This window comes from Oncorhynchus clarkii, chromosome 31 (genome assembly GCF_045791955.1).
Source record: "Oncorhynchus clarkii lewisi isolate Uvic-CL-2024 chromosome 31, UVic_Ocla_1.0, whole genome shotgun sequence".
NCBI lineage: Eukaryota > Metazoa > Chordata > Actinopteri > Salmoniformes > Salmonidae > Oncorhynchus > Oncorhynchus clarkii.
The window spans coordinates 27,926,497-27,950,621 of NC_092177.1; the positions used below are offsets into that span (position 1 = coordinate 27,926,497).

Below are 24,125 nucleotides of genomic sequence, written 5' to 3' on the forward strand. Positions count from 1 at the left end.
AGGATAAAATCAATGTCATACTCCAGTGGACTCTTCAAAATGTACTGTGTGTGTGTGTGTGTGTGTGTGTGTGTGTGTGTGTGTGTCTGTGTTGTACCTGCTGTGTTGGGGAGGTCCACTAGTTCCACTATCTCTCTGTGTCTCAGTAGAAATCCCACCATACCTCCCTCCTTCTGCTGGGCGGCCAGGTGAAGAGCTGTGTTTCCGTGGCGATCACACAGAGTGACATCAGCCCCAGCCAATAAGAGGGCCTCAGCTTCCGCCTTCTGCTGTGTTATCACCGCTATGTGCAAAGGAGTCTGGTATAGAGGGATAAATATGGGGTTCTGATTTTACTACCTCACATCACCACAGAATATTTTATTTTATTTGACCTTTATTTAACTAGGCAAGTCAGTTAAGAACCAATTCTTGTCCGTGTGTGTTTGTTACCTGGTAGAGGTTGTTTCTCATGTTAAGGACCTCCTCTCCAGGCAGGGCAGAGAGGACCTGGGCTAGACTCCTGACTGCGTCTGTCTGGCTGTGGATCACCCCCAGATGGAGACCACTGGAGAAACAGAGGACAGGCACAGATTGGCATGTGCTACTGGAGAAATTATGCCACATTTCAGGGCTATATATCCTATTGGCATCAATGCAGATGGACACAAAATGGAGGCAAATGAATGCAGATAGAAAAGTTTTAAAAATGCAGGGACGGTTATATTTCCATTAAAATTAGGTCTGAAGTGATGGGAGAGGGGACGTACGTGTCACCGTTCTCGTCCTGAGCAGTCATGAGCTGGCGCTGTGGAGCCAGCAGGTAGCTGACGTCACCAGTGACGGCGTACTGGAAGAGGGCTTCAGCCTGCCTCTCAGCAACATCCACCAGCCTGGCCACCAGCACACACTCTGTACACAAATATAAAAACACTGTCATTGACTGGATACACAACACCCTGGCTTCCAACACACACGGTCACACACCCTGCAGTGGTCTGCACCCTGAGGCACTGACTCACTCTGGCTAATCACTTTACAAATGTCTCGGTTGACCTCACCTCCAGTCCTGTCCCCTGGTCCTAGCTCCACACCGGCCCCGCTCTCCTCACTCGTCTCCCCAGCAGAGGCATCCTCTGACTTGGCTCGGACCCCCACCACTGCCCCTGAGGCCGGGTCATCATTCATGTCACTGTCATCACCACTGTCCTCCGCTCTGCCTTGTGGAGCTGTGTTGAGAGGGAACATGGGTTGAGCTTCATTCCTATCCTGAACTGAAACAGAATTGATCTCTAAACCCTGGAAAACAGACAGACACACTCACCATGTTTAATTCCTGCCCCGCCACCACTCATGCCAGGGGAAAAGCCAGAGTTGTAGCTGGTGCCATAATTATTGTAGGTGGAATAGCCCTGGAAGAAACCTAAAATATAATCAAAAGTTGTTAAAGCTTTTGAAATGCTTTTGAAATGGTACTTCATCTTGTGTTTAGGACTTTAAATTATTTTTTTTTGTTGAATTTTACCCCTTTTTCTCCCCAATTTTGTGGTGTCCAATTGTTGTAGTAGCTACTGTCTTGTCTCATTGCTACAACTCCCGTACGGGCTCGGGAGAGACGAAGGCTGAATGTCATGCGTCCTCCGATACACAACCCAACCAGCCGTACTGCTTCTTAACTCAGCGCGTATCCAACCCGGAAGCCAGCCGCACCAATGTGTCGGAGGAAACACCGTGCACCTGGCAACCTTGGTTAGCGCGCACTGCGCCCGGCCCGCCACAGGAGTCGCTGGTGCGCGATGAGACAAGGACATCCCTAACCCGGACGACGCTAGGCCAATTGTGCGTCGCCCCACGGACCTCCCGGTCGCGGCCGGTTACGACAGAGCCTGGGCGCGAACCCAGGGACTCTGATGGCACAGCTGGCGCTGCAGTACAGCGCCCTTAACCACTGCGCCACCCGGGAGGCCGTGTTTAGGACTTTTATGAGACATTACCCATTTGAAGTTGACATGGCTTGTCTCGTTCACCTTAAATCACATTTCACTACATTTATTCATTTTTGTAAAAATTAATGACATAAGAAAGATGTTTGTTGTACCTCCTCCTCCCCCTGTAGCGGGACCCCCCCCCCCTGGTCCCCGGTACAGGCCCCCTGCTCCACCGTGGCCGCTGTAGTCCTGGAAGTTAGGCAGGGTCTTCTGTCTCTTCCTCTGCACTTCTTCCTTATCTGAGGATGAAGACCAGGGGCAAGACGAGCGGATTGACTTGACAGAATAATGGGTTATGTTCAATTTGAAGAATGGCACAAACTACAGTGGGTTGGGATGGAGGCCAGCATGCACAAGGGCTCTCCAGAAAGTGGTCTGGGGGTGTTTCAGACTGGCTCACCTATGATCTGCGGATGGTAGGTGAAGGGCTTGGGCTCGCTCGTCTCATTGTCCGATTTACGCTTCAGCTGCACAAACACCGAGGTGGGTTTCTGGAGGTTCAGGTCTCTGTATTTGGGGGTCTTGAAAACAATGGCAAACTGTGGAGGGGGAAGAGGGTGGAGATTTTACTCATGGTTAGGTTATAGTACTGTTGTTACAGGGGAGGAAATGGACTTCATCGGCAACTTCTGTGTCACTGACCTGTCGGTGGACATCGGTGGGGGAGAAGTCCCCAAAGGCCTCCCATGTCAGCCCTGTCTCGTCATCCTCATAGAAGCGCACCTGGATGTCATCTGTCGCGACAGAGGGAAGATACACGGTCACAACTCCACCTTCAAACTAGGAGTAAAGTAATAAACTGGCGATGTGAAAGATATTGGAGGATAATACAAGTTCACTAGGGAAAAAAAACACTTCTTCATTATCCAAACCAACAAGTATGTGCATAAAGCCTTCAAGTGTTGCAAGGTATCTTTCATGTGTCATCGGTCATGGAACAAAAAGGAAATGTCAACATCTTTCCAAGGAAACGGTGCCCCACATCTCCAGACAGGAGTATTTGAATATCTCAGAGAAATGTTTTGACTGCACTGTACACTTCCTCGACAAGGAAACTCCGGTCTTAGGAAAGCTACTGTGTGCGCAGGCATCTGTTCCAACCCAACACTAATACACCTATTTCAAAGAATAATTGAAAATCGTGGTCTTCAGTATGGATTGTTTGAATCAAGTGTGTTAGTGCTGGGCTGGAAGAAAGGCCTGTAGGACAGGGATAGGAGATCACTGATACTCAGTGAGGTAGAATTACTGGAGACTGGAGATGAGGCTCTTTGTTTGGAAGTCAAACAGCAGAGCCAAACAGAGACTTGAACTTCTGTCCCAAGAGAGGATCTTTCATTCCAGGGTTGTTGATGTTCTGCCAACCGACCAATGCAGATTTTTTAAAATGAAAACATAGCGAGAAGGACAATAGGCCACTACAACTCTCTTCCTCTTCCCACATTTGCATAACAGATGGGGAATTCCCTGAGGTTGGAAAAGCAGGCCGAAGTACTTCCTTCATGAGTAGTACAGTGTGATAAATGATGATGTCACAGAGACATGTCCTGGGTTGATTTTAAGAGCCAGCTAGATAACGCTTCAGACAACACGTTGACAGATCTTCATGATAAAGTTGTCTTGATAAATCACACTTGGGAGAATAGATGGTACAACCATGGCGCCTGCATCTTACACCGGTTTCACACTATCGTGATGACCCAAATGGTACCGGCTCTGATATTTTCCTTTCCAGCAACTATGGTGGATGCGTAACCATGCCAGCGCAGTACAGCTCAGCTCAAGGTTGACTCAGCTGTGGAGTGTGAAAAAGTAACTAGTGTACCTTTCTGAACCTTGTCACAGAGCAGGTAGACCTCCTCTCCTCCCGTCACACAGCCAGCTGTTCGGTCCATCCGCACTATCTTCAGGTTAGATGCATTTGGAGCTTCTGCAGACAAGACAAGGGAATAGAGAGATGGTCAAAAGGGTCAACTCAGATCTTCTGTTTAGTGCAAGCAGAATGACATTTATATTTATTGACAGCTAATATGTTAGAAAAAAAGGTATTCTTTGTGGTGCATCATCCCTATTGGATGCCTTGCAAATCCTTGAAATTGCCCTTTGTTATCAAATTTCAAACCACCATATTGTTTGTTTCTCTTCAAAATCTTTTCTAATTTCAAGAAACCCCAGACACCCCAAATGTGAAGAAGAAAGGAAGTGACATCCACAAACTGTGTGGATGCTTTCACGCAGTAAAGGGCTGGCATCATGAAATGAAAAGTGGATGCCTAGTTTCAGCATTGGAGAGGAAGCCGAGTGACAAATGTGATGTAGAGGAAGATAAACGCACAGAGCTACGCAAATGAAACCGGGGCACACAGATATGGTTTAATTTCAATACATCTGTATAACTCTGAATAAAAACGTGAATTCAGTGATACACTGCATAAAGGCACGAGAGCGGTTCTATTCATTTGTTCAAACAATAGTCCCTTCCGGAGTTTCATTAAGCTGAGGCACTTGGTCTTATAGCTACTGGGTTGCATGTAGCCTGATATGGTGTGTTTCTATGGTGAGGTGAGGGACCTTTGTCATAAGATGGACTTAGAGAAGGGTAATAGACCACCCTTCACTGGTAATGTAAAGAATAAACAACGGTGGACAACAGAGACTTCTTATTGGGTCATGGCTAGCTAGTTAGCTAGCTAGTCATTATTCTGTTGGGGTCAGAGTGCACTGGAAAGCGCAGCACAAACGGCCGAGTGGCTGTGGCTGTTAGTGACTTACTGCTGTCGAAGATGGGGTCTGATATGACGGGGTCCAGTCTACGGGTGAAGCCCCCGTCACTGTCTGGGAGGAAGGCTGTGAACATGAGGCGCACCACGCTCAGGTCCATCTCTTTAGCCTGGTAGGACGCTGCGCTGCTGATCAGATTTCTCTGGTGATCTGAAAACACACACACTCACAAAGGTGGAATGAAGCAGGCAACGCATAAGTTCACATACAGTTCCTTCAGTAAGTATTCACACCCCTTGACTTTTTCTACATTTTTTTTTGTTACAAAGTAGGGTTGAAATGGATGCCAACAATGTACACAAAATACTCTGTAATGTCAAAGTGGAAGGATTTATTTATTTTTTAAACAAATAAAAAATAAGACACTAAGATATCTTGATTAGATAAGTATTCACACCACTGGGTCAATACAGGTTAGAAACACCTTTGGAAGTGATTACAGCAGAGTGTATTTTTGGGTAAGTCTCGAAAAGCTTTCCACACCTGGATTGTGCAACATTTGCCCATTATTCTTTTTAAAATTCTTCAAGCTCTGTCAAGTTGTTTGTTGATCATTGCTAGACAGACATCTTCAGGTATTGCCATAGATTTTCAAGCAGATAAGTCAAAACTGTAACTTGGCCACTCAGGAACATTCAATGTCGTCTTGGTAAGTAACTGTAGATTTGGCTTTGTGTTTTAGGTTAGTGAAAAACTCCCCAGTCCTTGCCGACGACAAGCATATCCATAACATTATGCAGCCACCACCATGTTTGGAAATATGAAGAGTGGTATTCATAGATGTGTTGTGTTGGATTTGCCCAAAATATAACACTTTGTATTCAGGACAAAAAGTTTAATTCCTTTGCCACATTTTTTACAGTATTACTTTAGTGCCGTGTTGCAAACAGGATGCATGTTTTGGAATATTTGTTTTATTCTGTATAGGCTTCCTTCTTTTCACTGTAATTTAGGTTAGTATTTTGGAGTAACTACAATGTTGGTGATTGATCCTCAGTTTTCTCCTATCACAGCCTCTAACTGTTTTAAAGTCACCATTGGCCTCAGTGAAATCCCTGAACGGTTTCCTTGCTCTCCGGCAACTGAGTTAGGAAGGGAGCCTGTATCTTTGTAGTGACTAGATGTATTGATACACCATCCAAAGCCTAATTAACAGCTTCACCGTGCGCAAAGGGATATTCAGTGTCAGCTTTCTTATTTATTTATTTATTATTATTTTATTTTTTACCAATGCCCATCTTTGTGATAACTTCCCTGGTCTTTGTGGTTGAATCTGTGCTTGAAATTCACTACTCGACTGAGAGACCTTACAGATAATGATATGTGTGGGGTACAGATATGGGGTAGTCACAAAAAAAAAGATTGCACACAGAGTCCATGCAACTTATTATGTGATTTGTTAAGCAACTATTTTAGGCTTGCCATAACAAAGAGGTTATATACGTTTAACTCAAGACATTACAGCTTTTCATTTTGAATTAATTTGTAAACATTTCTAAAATCACAATTCCAATGACATTATAGGGTGTGGATCAGTGACACAAAAATCACAATTTAATGAATTTTCTATTCAGGCTGTCACACAACTAAATGTGTAAGAAGTCAGGGGGTGTGAATACTTTCTGAAAGCACTGTATGCAAAACAAAAAATATTCTTTGTGCTCTGCAGAAATATAGTCATTCAGTCCATCGTCTTAAAGGTGACTGACCAGTGAGCTCTCGGGGGATGCGGAACTCTCCCTGGAAGGCGTCCATCTCGGGATGGATGACGATACCGCAGTTGTAGCCCATCCTGTAGGCTTCAGACATACGGTCCTCCAGTGTCTTACTCACGTTCTTCTTGGTCACGTGGAGGATGCCCAAGTTGGGGAAACTGTCACATGGAGATATTGATTTATATGTGGTACGTTTTTAACCCTGTACGCTTGTGGAAATAGGCCTATATGGATACCACCAAATGGAAATGTTTCAAATAGAAGAACTATGAAAAAGCATATTCATGACCGTGGAAGCAATTGAAAGAGAACAATTTGGAGATTATGGGGAAAATATTAGACCAAAGGTGAGGACACAACAATTTACCTGACAAGACAAAATCAACAGTGTAATGTTTGGATTCAATGTGCATTTTACATTTACTCTACTTTTCACAGCATTTGTCAATGATTACAAGGATTTGAGTGAGAGGTCTAACTGGTGTCTCTAAGCTGTTCACAGTTCCCAAGTCATTTCAAAGCACTTTTATGACTCAAGGAAAGAGCCTTCAACTATAAGGTGCTTTTTCCCCTTCTTTTTTTGCTCTCCTAGCGTTGCCATTGAGGAACTGAAGCGAGCACACTTGTAGTTTTTTATTTGGAACACAGTCGTGTCCCCACCATCACAAAATTACTGTTGTTGTTTACGCAATCCAAAAACATTCCAATATAAAAATCACAATTTGGGTCAGGTGGCCATCTTTTGAAAGCGTATTATATTGCCAACATGGCTAGCTAAATTATAAAATAGGATCTTACAGTGTTAGGCTTTCAAAAGGCATTTCAAGAACATTGCAACTTTGGTGCGCATAGAAAGGACAAGACAAACATAGGCTCGTTCTCTTCAGGACAACCGAGGCTATACGGCATGTCATCTTTCTAAATGTGGATGAAACATCATTATAAACCTTGATACTGTAAATGGCATGACTTTTCTTGATTTAAAGCATTTCCCTCAGTCAGAACACAAATGTGCAAAAGTTGCCCAATTTGCGGGAGGGACGGGGGCATCTTCTTGTCACGCGCGGTGTTCAAGTTTATAATGGCTGTCAGTCAAAAGCTCTGACATCATGTATAGCATGTTACTGTACAGCCACTGCATTCTAATTTAGGCGCTTACCAATGACAAAATCTGCCATTTCAACTAGAGGTCGACCGATTATGATTTTTCACCGCCGATACCGATTATAGGAGGACCTAAAAAGTCGAAACCGATTAATCGGACGATTTTTAATTTGTATTTTATTTGTAATAATGACAATTACAACAATAGTGAATGAACACTTATTTTAACTTAATATAATACATCATTAAATTCAATTTAGCCTCAAATAAATAATGAAACGTTCAATTTGGTTTAAATAATGCAAAAACAAAGTGTTGGAGAAGAAAGTAAAAGTGCAATATGTGCTATGTAAGAAAGCTAATGTTTAAGTTCCTTGCTCAGAACATGAGAACATATGAAAGTTGGTGGTTCCTTCTAACATGAGTCTTCAATATTCCCAGGTAAGAAGTTTTAGGTTGTCGTTATTATTGTAATTATAGGACTATTTTCCTTCTATACCATTTGTATTTCATTAACCTTTGACTATTGGATGTTCTTATAGGCACTTTAGTATTGCCAGTGTAACAGTATAGCTTCCGTCCCTCTCCTCGCTCCTCCCTGGGCTCGAACCAGGAACACAACGTCAACTGCAACCTTCGAAGCAGCGTTACCCATGCAGAGCAAGGGAAACAACCACAGGCTTAGAGAGAGTGACGCTTGAAACGCTATTAGCGCGCGCTAACTAGCTGGCCATTTCACTTTGGTTACACCAGCCTCATCTCGGGAGTTGATAGGCTTGAAGTCATAAACAGCGCAATGCTTGACGCACAACAAAGAGCTGCTGGCAAAACGCCCGAAAGTGCTGTTTGAATGAATGTTTACGCGCCTGCTTCTGCCTACCACCGCTCAGTCAGATACTTAGATACTTGTATGCTCAGTCAGATACTTAGATACTTGTATGCTCAGTCAGATTATATGCAACGCCGGACACGCTAGATAATATCTATTAATATCATCAACCATGTGTAGTTAACTAGTGATTATGATTGACTGATTGTTTTTTATAAGATAAGTTTAATGCTAGCTAGCAACTTACCTTGGCTTACTGCATTCGCACTCCTTGTGGAGTGCAACGAGAGAGAGGCAGGTCGTTATTGCGTTGGACTAGTTAACTGTAAGATTGTATCCCCCGAGCTGACAAGGTGAAAATCTGTCGTTCTGCCCCTGAACGAGGCAGTTAACCCACCGTTCCTAGGCCGTCATTGAAAATAAGAATGTGTTCTTAACTGACTTGCCTAGTTAAATAAAGATTAAATAAATGTGTTAAAAAAATTAAAATTAAAATAAATAAAAAATTGGCAAAATCGGTGTCCAAAAATACAGATTTCCGATTGTTATGAAAACTTGAAATCGGCCCTAATTAATCGGCCATTCCAATTAATCGGTCGACCTCTAATTTCAACCTATATACAGGGTGATACAGGCTGTTAATGGGAAGGGCTACGTAAACATGCAAGATATAACACCACAACGACGTACGTTCAGGTTAGATGGGGAAACCCTAAGTCAGAAATCTCATCACTATATCTCAAAGGAAGGGCCTATAATCATATTATAAAAAGTCCTGACATGTCTGCAATGTTGTCAATAAGTAAGCATATTAAAACCTGTTGAATGCACCAGTAAGCTAGCTGGTATGTGTGTCAGCTAGAGAGAGAATGGTGGAAACAAACACCTGATGCTGGAGTCTTTTGGCTGTAGGTCTGCGATGCAGATGCCCTTGTCACACTGCTTGCCCACCAAACTGTGGGCATGGAGGTGGGCATCTTTAGAGTTGGTCACCAGCTGTACCACCACACGTGCCAACCCCTGATAGTTACAGATCTGCAAAGAGGGAGACAAACACTTTTTAGACTAGATATTAGAACTACAGCTCCGGGAGCCAGACTGATAGTGACTCATTCATTCATTCATTCATTCATACATACATACACAACAAGCATTGAAAAAAACAGTTGAATATGCCAGTCCAAATGGTAAACAATATCTGAGTGATGAATCGACCAAATGAAAACATGAAGGAAAGGATGGATGAAAACAGTGTTCCACATGGCTCATGTTGACACTCAGGGTTAGGGTAGGTTGGGAACCTGTCTTCGCACACTTTTTAAATAAGTGACCAGAGTTATTTTTTATTAAACAACAGTGAAAGGTCGTGTTTTCAGTTCCTTTTAACATGAGTCTTCAATATTCCCAGGTAAGAAGTTTTAGGTTGTCGTTATTATTGTAATTATAGGACTATTTTCCTTCTATACCATTTGTATTTCATTAACCTTTGACTATTGGATGTTCTTATAGGCACTTTAGTATTGCCAGTGTAACAGTATAGCTTCTGCCCCTCTCCTCGCTCCTCCCTGGGCTCGAACCAGCAACACAACGACAACAGCCACCCTCGAAGCAGCGTTACCCATGCAGAGCAAGGGGAACAACTACTAGAAGGCTCAGAGCGAGTGACGTTTGAAACGCTATTAGCGCGCTAACTAGCTAGCCATTTCACTTCGGTTACACCAGCCTCATCTCGGGAGTTGATAGACTTGAAGTCATAAACAGCGCAATGCTTGATGCACAACGAAGAGCTGCTGGCAAAACGCACGAAAGTGCTGTTTGAATGAATGTTTACGCGCCTGTTTCTGCCTACCACCGCTCAGTCAGATACTTAGATACTTGTATGCTCAGTCAGATTATATGCAACGCAGGACACGCTAGATAATATCTATTAATATCATCAACCATGTGTAGTTAACTAGTGATTATGATTGATTGATTGTTTTTTATAAGATAAGTTTAATGCTAGCTAGCAACATACCTTGGGTAACTGTATTCGCGTAACAGGCAGCCTCCTTGTGGAGTGCAACGAGAGAGAGGCAGGTCGTTATTTATTGCGTTGGACTAGTTAACTGTAAGCTGACAAGGTGAAAATCTGTCGTTCTGCCCCTGAACGAGGCAGTTAACCCACCGTTCCTAGGCCGTCATTGAAAATAAGAATGTGTTCTTAACTGACCTGCCTAGTTAAATAAAAAGGTATAAAAAATAAAAAAATATATTTTTTTAAATCGGCACCCAAAAATACAGATTTCTGATTGTTATGAAAACTTGAAATCTGCCTTAATTAATCGGCCATTCCGATTAATCGGTCGACCTCTACATCCATTCCGAAACGCCTTGGCATACCCGTCACGGAAAACTCCTCAGCAAATTGGTTAATAAGCCTTACTTTGCACAAAAGGTCCCATAAAAATCTATTTTGTATTTTCCCAAATTCTGTTTTAAGATTTTATTTTCGTGGTTTGTGATTTTTTTCAGTTACTGCTGAAGCACATGTCATGACAGAGTTAGTAAAACAATCCGCACCCAATTGATAGAAATAATCCTGGATTAACATTTAATTGAGAATGTTTTTGGGGAAAGTCTGTCTACCCACAAGACGGTTATCATTATCGTCGCTAACTGGCTACATAAAGATTGGTAGACAAACGCGCAACCAAACAGACAGAGGGGGGGCAATATTGCTGAAATTAATTGGCAGATGGTTTAAAAAGCCACATTTAACACTAACCGTGGCTAACCAGGGGTGGGATAATGTCAATGTGGCTTTGATTGGATAGTAGCCAATGATAGCGTGAGCTTTGTTTGACATTTTGCGATGGAACATGTGAAAAAAATGCATGTATTTCAGAATTGATTTGCGAGCTACTCGTAGGTGGGCTGCGAGCTACTGGTAGCTCTACCTGTTGGGAGAACCCTGCTGTAGACGAATGCCACTGAACTTGGCCTTCACTTCGCCTCTTTCTGGTTCCCCGAGACAAAATGAGCTTACATACAAAACCAACCCAGTTCCTAGAAACAGCACGTGTTGTTAGACGCAGTAGCCAGCGGGTGAACCTGAAGAACACATTTAGAATTTGCCTAGGCCTACCTAGAAAAGTCTCTAGCCTGCACTTGAACTCAAATGTCTCTTTCCTCAACCCTGTCCTTAACCACAGCATATACTACTGTTCAAAAGTTTGTGGTCACTTGAAAAACATTTTTTTTTGTCCATTAAAATAACATCAAATTGATCAGAAATACAGCGTAGACATTGTTATTATTATTTTTTTTTTATTTTACCCCTTTTTCTCCCCAATTTTGTGGTATCCAATCGTTGTAGTAGCTACTATCTTGTCTCATTGCTACAACTCCCGTACGGGCTCGGGAGAGACGAAGGCTGAATGTCATGCGTCCTCCGATACACAACCCAACCAGCCGTACTGCTTCTTAACACAGCGCGCATCCAACCCGGAAGCCAGCCGCACCAATGTGTCGGAGGCTACACCATGCACCTGGCAACCTTGGCTCGCCACAGGAGTCGCTGGTGCGCAATGAGATCCCTACCGGCCAATCCCTCCCTAACCCGGACGACGCTAGGCCAATTGTGCGTCGCCACACGGACCTCCCGGTCGCGGCCGGTTACGACAGAGCCTGGGCGCGAACCCAGGGACTCTGATGGCACAGCTGGCGCTGCAGTACAGCGCCCTTAACCACTGCGCCACCCAGTGTAGACATTGTTAGTGTTGTAAATAACTATTGTAGCTGGAAACGGCTGATTTTTTATGGAATATCTACATAGGCCCATTATCAGCAACCATCAATCCTGGTTTCCAACGGCATGTTGTTAGCTAATCCAAGTTTATCATTTTAAAAGGCTAATTGATCATTAGAAAACCCTTTTGCAATTATGTTAGCACAGCTGAAAACTATCGTTCTGATTAAAGAATCAATAAAACTGGCCTTCTTCAGACTAGTTGAGTATCTGGAGCATCAGCATTTGTGGTTATGGACTTTCTTCTGAAACTCGTCAGTTTATTCTTGTTCTGAGAAATGAAGGCTATTCCATGCAAGAAATTGCCAAGAAACTGAAGATCTCGTACAACGCTGTGTCCTATTCCCTTCACAGCGCAAACTAGCTCTAATCAGAAAAGAAAGAGGAGTGGGAGGCCCCAGTGCACAACTGAGCAAGAGGACAAGTACATTAGAGTGTCTAGTTTGAGAAACTGACGCCTCACAAGTCGTCAACTGGCAGCTTCATTAAATAGTACCCGTAAAACACCAGTCTCAACGTCAACAGTGAAGAGGCAACTCTGGGATGCTGGCCTTCTAGGCTTAGTTCATCTGTCCAGTGTCTGTGTTTTTTTGCCCATCTTAATCTTATTTTTATTGGCCAGTCTGAGATATGGCTTTTTCTTTGCAACTCTGCCTAGAAGGCCAGCATCCCGGAGTCGCCTCCTTACTGTTAACGTTGAGACCGGTGTTTAAAAGGCTAATTGATCATTAGAGGACATTTCTAAGTCACCCCAAACTTTTGAAAGGTAGAGTACATATAAGGTTTTCTAGAATATAAGGACTAGAATACAACTCCTCCCTTGGTTACCTATTTGGGTTATAGCCAGACTGCTACGCGCTCTCCTGCTTACATAGCATGGTAGTGTGGTTTTTTGTGTAAGGAAATACAATTTAGAAAAATCTAAAATGTACTCTCAGGGTTATTGGCTCTTAGCCTGTGCAGCTAGTTAATTCATAACGACTTAATGACTAAATTACTGAAATGTAATGGCTGGCTGAGTGAGGCTCAGTTAGGAGCTGCAGTGTGATGGTCACTGTGTTGTGTGTATCATGTGGTTATTCAGACACTTTCTCTACGGGGAAAATTAGTCTCTCTTGCATCAACAAAACACACGCATACAATCACACGCAACAAGCATTCAAAATGGTTGAAAATGCCAGTCCAAATGGTAAACAATATCTGAGTGATGAATCGACCAAATGAAAACATGAAGGAAAGGATGGATGAAAACAGTGTTCCACATGGCTCAAGTTGACACTCAGGGTTAGGGTAGGTTGGGTACCTCAGTCTTTGCACACTTATTCATACGCCACCAGATCTATTTTCAAACAACGGTAAAAGGTCAAGTTCAACTAAAGATTCCCAGCCAATCCAAAACTCCTCGGTTTACCCGTCACGGGGAACCCCTCAGCTTACCCGTCACAAATTCTTCACAGAAAAGAGAATGTGCATTTCTCTTCAGTGATCAGATATGTATTTCATGCAGTTGAATCACTTTCTATGACACACAGACCAACGTCTCAGAGTTCTGTTCTGACTAAAAGGAAGCCGACATAGATAGTCTAGATCTAACAATAGAATGTAAACAACATTCTTGATCTGTCAAAGGCTGATAACATTAATTCAATACAGCAACAATGACGCATCAAATAAATGATTAACTCTGGGAGTGACTTATGTATGCTATGAGCTTATGGATAACAACATATGTAATGGACACAGGGGGAGGTAAAGGTATGCCATCTAACCACTTTGAAATCTTACACATGCTTCCTGGTCAAAATTAATACCACACTGTAGACCAGGGTTTCCAAACTCAGTCCTGGGCCCCCTCCCCCCAGGTGCACATTTTGGTTTTTGCCTTAGCAACTACAGAGATGATTCAAATAATGAACGTTTGATGAGGAGTTGGTTATTTGAATCAACGGTGTAGTGCTAGGGAGAAAAACAAAACGTGTACCGGGGGGGCCCAGGACCGAGTTTGGGAAACCCTGCTGTAGACAAATGCCACTGAACTAGGCCTTCATTTCGCCTCTTTCTGGTTCCCCGAGACAAAATTGGCCTACATACAAAACCAACCCAGTTCCTAAAAACAGCCTGTGTCGTTAGGTGCAGTAGCCAGAGGGTGAGACTGAAAACACATTTTGAAGTTGTCTACCTAGAAAACAATCTCTAGCCTGCTCTTGCGCTCAAATGTATTTTTCCTCAACCCAGTCTATAGCCACAGCATATACATATCCGGCTTTCTAGAATATACGGACTAGAATATAATTCCTCCCTTGGTTACCTATTTGGGTTATCTTACAAGGTGAAAAGTGAGGATGCAGTGAGAATGCTATTTTGTTGTCCTTGTCTTGCAGATCAGATTCAATTTAAATTGCCCCTCCAGGGATGGATGCAAGCACTGACTTGTGGAGAACTCAGACATTCTGTACTGTCGCCGCATATGAAACATTTGATCTCAATCCCAAAGGCTAGAGTATAGAGTCATATTAAAAGCTTTAGCTTCACCGTCCAAATAAATACATAGGGGAGCATGTATGTGGCACAGAAACAGAACTCATATATCAATGCACTGTGTGTCTTCTTTGTACAGATGCACAACATAGGCAGTGGGCTACATGTGCCTGCACAACCTCTAGAACAGGTTTGAGAGACAATACTTTCTTCGCTCTGAGGCAGTCGTTTCATGTCTGAGTCTGTCTGAGATCGTGGGGGCGAGCTGAAAATACTGTTTCCTGTCGGAGACGCCACTCAACAGTTCCTAGTAATTACCCCTATGACACAGGAGGAAAATCCCAAAAGGCTTGAAACAAAGTAAATGGCAGGTCAGGTTTATATACCTGTTTTCAAACACCTAATTTTCAAAAATGTGCTCTCAGGGTTATTGGCTCTTAGCCTGTGCAGCTAGGTCATTCATAACGACTTAATGACTAAATTACTGAATCGTAAGGTCTTGCTTGACTGGCTGGCTGACTGGCTGAGTGACAGGCTCAGTTAGGAGCTTGAGTGTTACTGTCACAAAGGTTCAAATCTATTTTTTTAAAAGCACTCTATGCAAATGAGAGGTTGGAGAAAGTGACAACACCTACTCCTACTACTTGAAGAAAATATGTGGCGACACGAGAAGAGGGGATTTCCCAGAGTTTATTCAGAACATAGTTCAAATTGTCTAAGATAAATTAATATTTGTGGTGTGTGAGTGAGACTGGATATATTTGTATGCCATGAATGGATTTCTGTCAGGGTGGGCCTGTAAATGTTAGTTTGAAATACAAGCGGAACTGATCATAACTTTTTCAGTTTATGCATGAAAAAAACTATTAAATCTCAAACACATAAATTCCTAGGAATCGCAAGCAGAATTCCTACTTCTGCTTGTTCAGTTGGAGGATCAAAGGCAGGGGGCCTCTCGAGTGGCGCAGGAACTACATCACAGTGCTAGCTACGTTACTACAGATCCTTGTTCGATCCCTGGCTGTGTTGCATCCAGCCGTGACCGGGAGCCCATGAGGCAGCACGCAATTGGCCGGTTGGGTTGTCTAGAAACTCCTGTGGCGGGCCGGGCGTAATGCACTCTGACACGGTCGCCAGGTGGACGGAGTTTCATCCGACACGTTGGTGCGGCTGGCTTCCGGGCTAAGCAAGCATTGTGTCAAGAAGCAGTGTGGCTGGTTGTGTTTCGGAGGACGCACAGCTCTCGACCTTCGCCTCTCCTGAGTCTGTAAGGGAGTTGCAGCGATGGAACAAGACTAACTACCAATTGGATACCATGAAATTTGGGAGAAAAAGGGGTAAAAAACATGATAATAAAGGATGGAAGGAAGGAGTGAAGGACAGACAGCAGGCAATAAGAGAACAGAACGAAGAAAGTAAAGGAGGGGAGAAGGGAAATAACTAAGGAAAGAAAGGACGAAGGAAGGATGGAAAGCATGAAGGAAAAAAGGAAGGAAATTATGACATAAGGAAGGACATGTTGGTGGATCTTACCTTGATATTGGGATAGGACTTTCTGTTCTTCTCACTAGAGGCCCCTGGTAGCCCGCCGTGAGAAGGTCCCTCACAGCCATAACGAAACCTGAAGCCCCGCTAGAATAGACATAGAATACCTTTAATGACACTCAACTGAACACTTTTCAATACCACTTTGAAATGTGATTAAATTCGATTTTGGAGTCTAGCTTGTTTACGTAGCCTGTGGTGTAACTGAAAGAAGGAGCACAATGATGAAAAGGGTTACCTGTTTAGGCTGTTCAATGATTTGGAGGTAGGGCCCATCTGCTGTAACTAAGAACAAATAAACAATGGTTTACGTTAGTTTTACAGCAGGACTGGCCAACCCTCCTCCTGGAGAGCTTCTGTACTGGGTGTGCATACAGGCTTTTGTTCCAGCCCTGCTCTAGCACAGACAATTTTGTGAACTAATGAGCTGCCAGTGAGGACATTGACTAGCGGAATCAGGTGTTAGAGTGGCGCTGGAACAAAATCCTGCACAGCCAGTAGCCTAGCTCTCCAGGACCTTCCCTCTACTAAACAAGCATATTACTTTTCCCCAGGTGCTGTGGTAGAGGATGTATTTAAAGTCAGATAAGAAGCAACACTGACAAAGGGTGTGAACCTTTTAGGAATGAAGGCCAGGGCTATCGTCCGTGTCAACAAAACATCTTCTGCTCTCTGTCTCAGAACATCTTCCTCCTCAAACAACTTAGCTGAGCGAGCCTCTTCCCCTTCCTGCCTAATGTAGGGCCCGCTGCCTAAGCCACATCCTCCCACTGACATAACCTCAATCAAGAACCTCATCTGCCAAATGATGTTCGGCTTCAGATCTCTATAGAACAGACAACCTTCATCCAGACATTCAAATGTGACATTTTCCTTCAGCTCTAAAAATGGAGCATTGCACTGTCACAAGATGTCTTGATCCATACTTGTAAGATTAATGAAGTAGCTTATCGGGTATGTCCATTCATCTAGACTGCTCTTGAATATGCCAGTTCTGGGTACAGAGATGGGTATCCCCCAAGAAAGTAGTAATAAAATAGATGTATTTTATATAGCTCTTTTCATTACAAACAACAATCTCAATGTCGCTTTGAACACAAAAACAACTGTAGAGATCTTGCTGTTCACAGTTGATGGTCTTTCACAGCTTCATGTCTGGGCAGTTCATAAAGGCAGACAGCAGCAGTACCTTGAACCCTATTGGCCCATTCCCACAACCACTCTTGCATAAACATCCACTACTAGTCTCACTTAAACCTTGGTTTTAAAACAGCCCTCTTGAGACCAAAGGAGAAGTGAAAGCACAGAGAAGGAGAAGTACACTTTATGTCTACATTACAACTCTGCAATATCATGACATCATGAAACTGAGTTCAGAAAAACAGCTTTTTCCATAAAAGAACAGAGGTGGCAAGGAAGAGCTTACTCTCTACAGTGAAAGTACTCTCCAATTTTAGGCTTTCATTAAATTACATCTTTAGTTAGGCCCATTTCATCTCTATTTGGGTTATAAAGGCCTAAACATGGGGCATATCTGAAGGGGATAGATGGGTGCAGGTAATCAATATAGCTCATAATGGGTTTATAAAGGGGGTCATGACTTCTTACCTGTCCGGAGTGAGTTGGAGTGTGACATGGGAGGGAAATTCAGGGGATCCCATAGTGGATCTATGTCAAAGTTGTACTACAAGAAAAGACAAGAGAGAATCTAATTTCAATGACAAATGTAGAAATGTATGACTAATATCTATGAAAGAGACACTGGCAAACCTATGTCAGATGAAGAGACATCTTTAGCCACCGTGTTAACCTCTCCTTTAATATGGGCTGTTGTTCTGATGTGCTATATGTTCATAGGTTAATCGATTTCTTCTTAAAACTCAGTGACAAAAGATAAAGTCTACAATGCATATATGACAAATACAGAGATTCAGTGTCGACATTGCGTGGACATGAAACACCTAGCTTACCGGTTGGTGAGGTAGGTAAGGCTCCTCTTCTGCCATTGTATCTGAGAGAGAAGAAAGACAAAGACCTTGAGAAAAGTAATGGCTTATAAAGCAATAGTACACATATGGATATTACATACAGTTATATCAAATTACTTACCGGAATTAAAGATACCCTTGATTTCCTGCATCTGACCCAATCTCAAATACGGCCTGATTAAACAGTTCTCGTTACATTTGGATTTGCTACTGGTAATGCTCTGTGCATAAACCACTTAGCTAACTAGCCAGTTCAAGTTTAATAGCTAACTAAAACCAGTGTCAAGATAAGAGAGGGTGTTGCTTTAGCTAATTTAAGTACATTTTCCAATAGCCCAATAATGACTAAATAAAGAAGAGCAAACTGGCTTTATTGGCTTTACTTAGCTAACTAGCTAACTACATTGTTTGATTGTGGCTAGCAAACATGCTAGTCGATTATACTATTTTAGTTGGCTAGCATACATGCTAACTGGCTAATAAAGAGGAAGTGGACAAGGCTAGCTACCTAACTGACTTGCTAGCAAAGTTATACCAGCTAACGGTAGCTAAGCTAACTATCAATAAACTTTCTAACTTAGTTACTCATTTAATTGAAACATTGTAGCCAATGCTTACCTTCGGTCACAAATGTGATTCCTACATCAACATGAAAGTCCAAGGCAATGGCAGTCCCAATCCAATCAGTTGAGTCGAGTTTTGCACATTATTGCGCCATGCTTGCGACCTGAACTCATTTGACCTAATCAAACATGGACAGTATCTATGGTAAATTGTTCATATTACACACAACTAAATATGTCAGTACTAGCTAACAAAGGACATCGACTTATACAGTTGTTCAGACACTTGACTTCCCCACTAGAAATTTCACTGCGGTCAAGTGAGCCGACACTCGCAAATCGCAGCTAAGCCATCTGCGTTTGACTTTACTCCTGAATTTCGATGCGCGAATACACAACACTTTAGGGTATCACGTGTTTTCTGAAACTGAGTAGGATGCACTTTCATGCACAGATGGAGACGATAGCTACAAATCATCCCAAGCAAACCGTTTGAAGCACACGTATTTAATCTTCCATAATCAAAATTATAAAATTTCTCGCTTTATCAAAACTTTCTTTGATATTCCGGGTAGAGTATGGCTGCAGAAGCTGCAGTAGCCTAGCGTGTGTGCTGTTTAATTAACAAATGTTAAATTGTGAAAGCAAGATGTGTTTACAGTCATGACATACAAACACAGTACACACACACACACACACACATAGTTTCACAGCAAAATCTAAGTGAGCGTGATGTTTTTCTTCATTTTTCTTTGTATTTCATTAAAGAGAGTTTAGAATTGTGTTTAAAGTGTTAAATAACTACATGTGTTTGATCTATCCTCAACAAAATGGTATCTTTATAAACCATACAAGGCCCATACTATGCCAGCTACAAGATTGGAAAAATACATTTACTCTATATTACAGTGACATTTTTTAACACAGTAAATATGGATGGTAAACATTTTGTGACGAGTGTCACTAGTATATCAGTAATACAGTGTGATTAACATGGCGCACCATTGCTTCCTTGTGATGTCGGGGGAGAATTTGAAGAAGGTGAGAAGAAAGGAGGATGTACACCATTGAAGCCAATTAACAGAAGAGGAGCAGAAGAGACTCCAACCTGACCGCTGGAAGAGAGAACCAACTCACTGTACAGGCTTAGATTTGTTTTCAAGCTATAACATATATAATTTCATTAAATTTATAAAAAATCGTTAAAATGATTTAAATTAAGTAGCACACGTGACAACATTTTTACCATCCATTTTTACTGTGTTACAGTTGAATTAGAATCCCTCAAAGTTCACGATAATAGGACAAAGCAAGTATTTTCCCATCTTGGAACTGGCATAATATGAGCATGTTATGCTTTGCGATATTGATGACAATGGATGATTGATCCATTAGTGGCTCACATGTGACAAAACATCTTTAAACGGGCATAATATGGACATCGTATGGTATGCAACAGTCATCACACTGGATTAATTATCTACTAGTGGCTCACATCTCAAAATATGTTTATCAGACATTTTGTCTGTGGAAAACTTGAGTTACATACCCTCAAAAGTTCACTTTAATATACTGAGTATACAAAACATTTCCATGACATAGACTGACCAGGTGAATCCAGGTGAAAACTATGATCCCTTATTGATGTCACATGTTAAATCCACTTCACTCAGTGTAGATGAAGGGCAGGAGACAGGTTAAAGAAGGATTTTTGTGTATGTGTGCGGGGTGAATGGGCAAGACAAAAGATGTAAGTGCCTTTGAAAGGGATATGGTAGTAGATGCCAGGCTCACCGGTTTGTGTCAAGAACTGCAACGCTGTTGGGTTTTTCACTCTCAACAGTTTCCCGTGTGTATCAAGAATGGTCCACCACCCAAAGGACATCCAGCCAACTTGACACAACCGTGGGAAGCATTGGAGTCAACATTGGTCAGCATCCCTGTGTTACGCTTTCAACACCTTGTAGAGTCCATGCCACGACGAATGATTCTGAGGGCAAATGTGGGTGCATCAATATTAGGAAGGTGTTCCTAATGTTTTGTACACTCAGTGTAGAATAACCAATTATTTAACCAATATTTTAAACTGGCATAAAATGGTCATCACACTGGATTAATGATCTACTAGTGTCACGCATAAAAAAGAAAAAAAAAGTATAACAGCCATTTTTACAGCTATTTTATATAGATTTTTTACATAGGCGTCATCAAAGTTCACTGTAATATAACAATACTGAGCAAAAATATAAACACAACATGTAAAGTGTTGGTCCCATGTTTCATGAGCTGAAATAAAAGTTCCCAGAAATGTTCCAGACCTACAAAAATATTATTTATCTCAAATTAAGTGAAATGTATTTACATCCCTGTTAGTGAGCATTTCTCCACATCCCTGTTAGTGAGCATTTCTCCACATCCCTGTTAGTGAGCATTTTTCCACATCCCTGTTAGTGAGCATTTCTCCTTTGCCAAGATGATCCATCCACCTGACAGGTGGAGCATATCAAGAAGCTGATAAAACAGCATGATCATTACACAGGTGCACCTTGTGCTGGGGACAATAAAAGGCCACTCTAAAAATCTGCAGTTGTGTCACACAACACAATGTCACAGCTGTCTCAAGTTTTGAGGGAGCGTGCAATCGTCTGAGTCAAGCCACCCGGACAGCTGATGAAACTGAGAAGTATTTCTGTCTGTAATAAAGCTCTTTTGTGGGGAAAAACTAATTCTGATTGGCTGGACATGGCTGCTACGTTTTATTTAATTGTATTTAACCTTTATTTAACTAGGCAAATCAGTTAAGAACCAATTTTAAGTGGGTGGGCCTGTACCCTCCCAGGCCCACCCATGGCTGCACCCCTGCCCAGTCATGTTAAATCCATTGATTAGGTCCTAATACATTTATTCCAATTGACTGATTTCCTTATATGAACTGTAACTCAGTAAAATCGTTGAAAATGCTGCATGTTGCATTTATATTTTTGTTCAATACTTTAAAAAAAGATAAAGATAAAGAATGTGGGACAGATCAACTAAATGTAGTTAGTTAACACTAACAATAATTATATAATGTATCAAAAATGAAATACAAAGAAAACATATTAAGCTCAAATATATCTTGCTCTGTGTGTGTGCGTGTTAGTGTGTGTGTGTGTATATTATGTCATGACTGTAAACACGTCTTGCTTTCACAATTGAACATTTGCTAAACAGCACCCTTGTTAGGCTACTGCAGCCTCTCGCTACCCGTGATATCAAAGTACATTTTCAAAAGGAGCCAAAATGAAATAAACGATTTGGTATAATTTCGATTATGGACGATTGAATATACCTGTGCTTCAAACTGTTTGATTGGAATGATTTGTAGCTATTGTCTATCTGCTCTATCCTTACAAGAAAATACGCGATGCCGTAAAGTGTTGTGTATTCACGCACCAAATTCAGGAGGAAGCTAAGCGCATATAGCTTGACTGCTGCCGCGTTCAAAAAAACTTGGAGCTCGGAATTCAAGATAACTGAAACGTGAAAAAAAAACGAGCTCCGACTGGGGCAATTCGGTTTGAACGGTCATCCAACTCGAAATTCCAAGTCGGGAACTCGGGCCTCTTTCTAGAGCTCAGACTTTCCGACGTTAAGATCACTGACGTCATGATTTGTCCTCGGTTTTCTTTCGAGTTCCCACTTGTGTTGAACGCACCATGCGTTTTTCGCGTGTCGGCTCACTTGACCGCAGTGAAATACCCAGTGACGTAGCAGTATATTCAACTTCTTCTTTGCAATCTATAATCATCAGTCCAAAACAGTTGCAACTAGAGTTTCCCTCCCGTTTCATTCTGTTTAAGAAAGTTTTTGCAAAATAATCGGCGTAATGAATGGAATGTCCTATAAGGGTTGTGTATCAGAGGACGCAAGACCTCGCAAGACCACGCAAGACTCTCCTGAGCCCGTACGTACGGGAGTTGTAGCAATGAGACAAGAAAAAACAATTGGATACCACGAAGTTGGGGAGAAAAAGGGGTAAAATTCAACAACAAAAAAAAGAAAGCCAGTCAGTTGATTATTGACAAGTTTTTCCAACACTTGATCAACAGGGCAAAATTGAAATCCCTGTTGATCAAGTGTTGGAAAAACTTGTCAATAATCAACTGACTGGCTTTCTTTTTTGTTGTTGTTGAATTTTACCCCTTTTTCTCCCCAACTTCGTGGTATCCAATTGTTTTTTCTTGTCTCATTGCTACAACTCCCGTACGGGCTACGGAGAGTCTTGCGTGGTCTTGCGAGGTCTTGCGTCCTCTGATACACAACCCGCACTGCTTCTTAACACAGCGCACATCCAACCCAGAAGCCAGCCGCACCAATGTGTCGAAGGAAACACTGTGCACCTGGCAACCTTGGTTAGCGCACACTGCGCCCGGCCCGCCACAGGAGTCACTGGTACGCAATGAGACAAGGACATCCCTACCGGCCAAGCCCTCCCTAACCCGGACAACGCTAGGCCAATTGTGCCCCACAGACCTTCCGGTCGCGGCCGGTTACGACAGAGCCTGGGCGCGAACCCAGAGTCTCTGATGGCACAGCTGGCGCTGCAGTACAGCGCCCTTAACCACTGCGCCACCCAGGAGGCCCCTGACTGGCTTTCTTGATGTCTATAGTATTCTCTCGGGTATGCAATCTGGTTTCCGCTCAGGTTATGAATGTGTCACTGCAACCTTAAAGGTCCTCAATGATGTCACCATTGCCCTTGATTCTAAGCAATGTTGTGCTGCTATTTTTATTGACTTGGCCAAAGCTTTTGATATGGTAGACCATTCCATTCTTGTGGGCCGCTAAGGAGTATTGGTGTCTCTGAGGGGTCTTTGGCTTGGTTTTCTAAGTACCTCTCTTAAATAGTGCAGTGTATAAAGTCAGAAAATCTGCTGTCTCAGCCACCTCCTGTCACCAAGGGAGTACCCCAAGGCTCAATCCTAGGCCCCACGCCAAACATAACGTTTTGCATTGTTGCCAAAAAGTTCAATTTTGGTTTCATCTGACCAGAGCACCTTCTTCCACACATTTGGTGTCTCCCAGGTGGCTTGTGGCAAACTTTAAACAACACTTTTTATGGATATCTTTAAGAAATGGCTTTCTTCTTGCCACTCTTCCATAAAGGCCAGATTTGTGCAATATACGACTGATTGTTGACCTATGGACAGAGTCTCCCACCTCAGCTGTAGATCTCTGCAGTTCATCCAGAGTGATCATGGGCCTCTTGGCTGCATCTCTGATCAGTCTTCTCCTTGTATGAGCTGAAAGTTTAGAGGGACGGCCAGGTCTTGGTAGATTTGCAGTGGTCTGATACTCCTTCCATTTCAATATTATCGCTTGC

The 24,125-nt window shown here is 42.5% G+C and overlaps 1 protein-coding gene across 2 annotated transcripts in view; it reads right to left on the reverse strand.

Moving 5' to 3' along the window:
- LOC139391083 (nuclear factor NF-kappa-B p105 subunit-like) overlaps positions 1–24,125 on the reverse strand; it is a 31,297-nt gene that overhangs the window by 5,711 nt on the left and 1,461 nt on the right. The window contains exons 2-18 of one of the 2 annotated variants that reach the window (XM_071138592.1): positions 18,816–18,939; positions 18,180–18,220; positions 17,818–17,893; positions 16,448–16,494; positions 16,198–16,296; positions 9,283–9,431; positions 6,458–6,621; positions 4,740–4,898; positions 3,793–3,897; positions 2,610–2,701; positions 2,368–2,506; positions 2,078–2,206; positions 1,304–1,402; positions 1,041–1,208; positions 750–891; positions 433–547; positions 98–299 (exon numbers count right to left, since the gene is read on the reverse strand). In XM_071138592.1, coding sequence (XP_070994693.1) covers positions 98–299; positions 433–547; positions 750–891; positions 1,041–1,208; positions 1,304–1,402; positions 2,078–2,206; positions 2,368–2,506; positions 2,610–2,701; positions 3,793–3,897; positions 4,740–4,898; positions 6,458–6,621; positions 9,283–9,431; positions 16,198–16,296; positions 16,448–16,494; positions 17,818–17,893; positions 18,180–18,215 — 1,921 coding nt within the window. In that variant the 5' untranslated portion in view covers positions 18,216–18,220; positions 18,816–18,939. Of the gene's footprint in view, positions 1–97; positions 300–432; positions 548–749; positions 892–1,040; positions 1,209–1,303; positions 1,403–2,077; positions 2,207–2,367; positions 2,507–2,609; positions 2,702–3,792; positions 3,898–4,739; positions 4,899–6,457; positions 6,622–9,282; positions 9,432–16,197; positions 16,297–16,447; positions 16,495–17,817; positions 17,894–18,179; positions 18,221–18,815; positions 19,148–24,125 lie in introns of those variants that run through there. The other variant, XM_071138591.1, reaches the window with a different exon arrangement.